The sequence below is a fragment of the Penaeus monodon genome, chromosome 11 (genome assembly GCF_015228065.2).
Source record: "Penaeus monodon isolate SGIC_2016 chromosome 11, NSTDA_Pmon_1, whole genome shotgun sequence".
In the NCBI taxonomy this organism is placed as follows: Eukaryota; Metazoa; Arthropoda; class Malacostraca; order Decapoda; family Penaeidae; genus Penaeus; species Penaeus monodon.
Genome location: NC_051396.1, coordinates 14,830,958 through 14,835,957, shown reverse-complemented (window position 1 = coordinate 14,835,957; position 5,000 = coordinate 14,830,958). Strand labels below are relative to the sequence as shown.

General features: G+C 36.5%; 1 protein-coding gene across 1 annotated transcript in view; it reads right to left on the bottom strand.

Annotated features, from left to right (window-relative positions):
• Positions 1–543: 543 nt before the first annotated feature.
• LOC119578772 (homeobox protein 5-like) overlaps positions 544–5,000 on the bottom strand; it is a 4,835-nt gene continuing 378 nt past the window's right edge. Inside the window, exons 2-5 of the mRNA XM_037926394.1 lie at positions 2,750–2,932; positions 2,244–2,547; positions 1,528–1,913; positions 544–1,243 (exon numbers count right to left, since the gene is read on the bottom strand). Of these exons, the coding sequence (XP_037782322.1) occupies positions 1,171–1,243; positions 1,528–1,913; positions 2,244–2,547; positions 2,750–2,932 (946 nt within the window). The 3' untranslated portion in view covers positions 544–1,170. The remainder of the gene's footprint in view (positions 1,244–1,527; positions 1,914–2,243; positions 2,548–2,749; positions 2,933–5,000) is intronic.

The following is a 5,000-nucleotide window of genomic DNA, read 5'->3' as shown; positions in this document are numbered from 1 at the left end:
GAGGCAATTTGAAAAGTAATATGTAAGAATTTGGAGCAAGAATGGCAAATAGATAAGCTAATTAGTGAGTGTAATGGAAGCCAAATTCAAAAATTACATTTCGAGAGGACAATTAGTAAGTATTATGTAAGAGATTAAGACAAAATAGTAAATACTTTTTGAAATCCAATATTCCATCATGCAGATTATATCCGTTTCACTGAATTTACATACCATTAAAAATGTTTATTTGTTGATAAAATAAAAGTTCTTGCTCAGCTTAAATCATTATTGGAAAAACGTATTTTTTTCCTATCATTTTTGTCTGTTAGACACACACACACACACACACACACACACACACACACACACACACACACACACACACACACACACACACACACACACACACACACACAACACACACAACACATACCAAAACAGCCACACAACAACACACACACTACTGAAAATAACACACACAACACACACACACAACACAAATAGTATGATTATATATTAGAACAGCATGAATTATCACAGGATTGTATATAATAACGATGATAACGAATTTTTGTTTACATTAAATGCACTGACAAGAAAAGATTCCACATTCAATATATGGTCAGCACACTGCAGTTATACCAAAGCTGATTAATGATGACAATGACAATGATGTTGACAGTGGATAAGTATAAGATGATAAAGATGATATTAATAACAAGGATGATCATAACAACGACGACATTATGATGATTTCTCTCAAAATTAATTTCCTGATCATTTCGGTATTCTACTGCAACAGCAAATTCTTTAATAAGAGGGAAACATAATATAAATCAGCCTAATCAAAACAACAAATATTATTAACATAATAATAGTCTTTCATATGAATATGTTTTTCCATACGCTTCTCTTGCAGTATTAGAATACGTTCAGTGGGAACAAACCATACGTTGTCTTGAATGAAAAGCAGAACATATTTCTCACATAATTAGAACACATCAATTAAAAATATCTGTTTCACGTTATAAACTCGTCGATAACTTTTAAGTATACTATTAACTAAGGAGCCTCAAGAGGTCATAACGGTTATCATTATATAATTAGGGGAGTGATTAAAACATTACTATAACAGGGGGTATTTTCTAAGGCAGTTGTACGAACATGACTCAGCAAAGTTTCGTAGCGTCAGGTGAGACACTCAAGGTCTTGCAGAATCAGAGGCGGGAGACCTTCGTCGATGTAACCAAGGACAATTAAACTGAAAGAGAAATGATGCATGAATGTTGTCTCAGATACGTCTTTCATCTTCTAGAAGTAGAGGGTAAGTGAAATAAGGACTTTGACACAAGATCTTATTAAGTCTGAGTATCTCTATCCAACGGTGTTAATGAAATTATATATTCAGCCTATTAGTGTTCAGTATTTATGCAAATTCAACACGTTCTACTCTTCCGTACCACAGGGACCTCATCGTATCTACGCTTTATGTTACAAATGCCCTTCCCCGCCTCTCAAATATGAAGGTATGTTGCAAGTCCTCACCTCAGCTCCTGCAGAACCACCTCCGCCACTTCGCCTGACCTCTTGGCCAATCTGAGGGTGTGACAGGCATACTGACGAAGGACCCCGACCGCGACTTCAAGCCTCCGGGACATCCCTTTGTCCCAAGAGCTTATGAGAATCCTGCCGTCCGCCACACCATTGTTCCGAAGAGGTTTCTTGGCCTGGAGGATGTCTGAAAATTCGTCCAGCGCCGCCTGCGCGAGGTCGAAGGACAAGAGGAGAGCCATGCGGACCTGGTCTTCGGGGGGGTCGCCCCTGCAAGAGCCCGCGGTCGAGGTGGATTGCCCGGAGGCGGTTTTGTTGGACGTCGATGGGGCGGCGGCTCCCCAGACCTCAGGGGCGTCTACCAGGGCGACGGCCGGGAGCTGAGGGATGTGATGCGCGGTTACGGAGCAGTTCTCGCGACAACAGCTTGTGTGGGGCGCATGCTTTCGAACGAGCTGTGCATATTGCTTTATTGCAATGAAATACATTGAGTTCTTTATATTTCTACAGTCTAAAGCGATAGTACATGTAGTAAACAACACTTATTGACGTTTTTTATCTTTTTTTCTGTGCTCTTACCTCGTAAATTAGGAAATTTCAGGGTGAGGTATTCAGTAAACTCGAGAAGAAAAAGAAACCAGACCAATATGGAGAAGAGGAAACCAAGTTAGAGAATTTGACGAAAAACACAGAGAAAAGAAAACACTTACCATCCCATCCCTGTAGCTGCCAGCCAGCCCTCGCCTCCTCCTCCTCCCCATCTGGTTGAAGTTGATATTGTTTACATTATTCGCATTGTTATTGTTATTATTAACGTTGACATTATTCTGATTGTTGTTATTGTTGTTGTTGTTGTTATTGTTATTGTTGTTGTTATTGAGGATGTTCGTAGTTAAGGAACCCGCTGCGAGAAGGAAGTTGAGGAGAGTGAAGGCCTGGATGCCAGAAGACGGCGCGCAGACGGCGGTGTCCTCGTCGCTCTGGCTCGGCACCATGAAGGTCACGCGCTGCACCCTGTGGTCAGGTCAGGGCTAAGATGAGTCGCAGATTTACGTTAAACTCATAGATATATTCGAGCAAATTGAATTGATATATATATATATATATATATATATATATATATATAAAATTATATATATATCAAATGAAGGTCAATAATTTCATTTCCCCCATATATAACAAAAAAAAAAAGAAAAAAAATTCACCAGATACAAACTTTTTCTTCTTCTTCCCTTCGCCACTTCCCCTTCTGTTTTCAGCGTAGTGTCCCTGCCTCTGCTGCTTCTGCCGGAGGCGCCGACGGAGGACGTACTCTAGGGGGTCGAGGGGAGGAGGCTCCGTGGTGGTGGTCGAGCGGGGGCCGAGGGGGAGCCACCAGGGCACGGCGCTCCTTCGAGGCCTGAAACCCCAGCCGCGAATTCGTGATAAGGATGATAACAACAACGATTATTGTTATTATTATCATCGTTGTTTTCTTTAGTATTCTTTTGTTGTTGTTGTCATTATTATTGTTGTTATTATTATTATGATTATCAAAAATGCAATACTATTAGTATAATGATAACGAAGAACATAACGATAATAAATATGTTAATGATAGTAATGATAAGAAGAAGAAAAAAAAGAAAAAAGAATAACACAATAGTAATAATGATAATAATAACTATAGTGATATTAAGAAGATAATAATATCATTAGTAAAATAACAATGATAAATATGACATCATAATCATTACAATATCAATGATAATAATGATGAAAATAATAATAATGATAATAATAATAATAATAATAGTGATAATAATAATAATGATGATAATAATAATAATAATATCAATAATGGTAATAATAATGGTGATGATAAGGATAAGGACAAGGATGATAATAATGATAATGATAATAACAAAAATAATGATAACAATAATAATAATAATAATGACAATAATAATAATAACGCACACAAAAAATATAATGATAATTATAGTAACAATAATATATATAATTTTTTTCTAAAGTTAATTATAAACGCAGGTGAGCGCGAAAGACAGATAGAATAAACATATAAACAGCTAAACAGAAAGAGAGAGGACGCTATTTTGTTCTTTTCTTGTTCAGTAACAATGAAGAACAAAAGCCTCTGATAGTCAAAATAACAACTCGTAATACAAAGGTAATCCCCTTTACTTCTGCCGCTTTAAAACTTCTGATGGCCTATAGAGTACCTTGCGTGTTATCGCTAAACTTTCTGGCAGCCTCATCATTATGGAATTTTATGTTTATAATTGGTAATGGCTGAAGTTCGTTCATAAAATCTGTACTACATTTACAGGCCATTTCAGTTGTTTTCCCGTTAGCAGTTCTCGTGGCAACTTTCGCCATAAACAGAAGTGCAGCAACAAGAGAGTATGAACTATTTCCTACGCATTTCATAGTTCGTTTAAAAAGAGTTAGACGAGTTACTGTCAATGGAGGATATCTGATACAGTGGCTCGGGGGGTCACTTTATGCCTCTGCAACACGGAAGTCGATGAATATCGTGCATGCTGACAAGTGATGAAAACGTTATGAATAAAAATGGAGAACCACACTGCAAAAAAGATTTATTTGGTGTGTTTCCATTAGATATTCATCAGAAATACAAAATAGAAGTCGAATACAACTCTTGCGCTGTGAAGATAGACATCGTTATTCACACTTTCTTTTATATACGGAATTCGGTCTTTAATCCTTTGTAACTCATAAATATCCCAGACTTCCAAGAATAAGGTATTTATGAGCCTGACGGAGTTCCTTTTCTGCTCCTCGCACACTATCTCGTTAAGATAACATGTAATAAATGCAAAAGATAGTGAAAACATTCAGACTACAATACTGGCAGCCATTTCTGTCGGTATTTTACACCTGCATGTAGATGGAATATTAGGGTTTACGATTAAATTCTTTTTATAGCAACGTTTTACTGATATATCCATTTAATCCTTTGGAATTGTGACTCCGGCCAGCTCTGCAGTTTGATATCTTGAGACTGTAATGACCATAAATCGTTCTTCAAATGAGCGAAATAATAAGCCTGAAGTTTGATATCACATGAGACGTACCGTGAGAAGCTCTCAATGTTGAGTTATGAAAATAAGTACATAATTAATATTTTGAAGAAGTTTTTGATGACAATAGCTTGAGATTACAAACTTTAGAAATTCTTTAATGAAATCTGGATCTTCCTTAGTGCTAGAATGATTTTTTTTTTCATTAGATACTAGATAAAAACTAACACGAATAATACGTAATTCACCTCGAAAGAGATAGAAAATAATTTTTAAAAATTAGAAAGTGAAAGAAAAATCAAAACAACAAGAAAGTGCAAAAAGAGACTTATTAAAGAAACAAATCACATGTAAAAAGACACTCAAAATATTGTGCAAAGACATTTAAAAGTGCAAAATATCGTAGAAAAGTGCAAACAGACA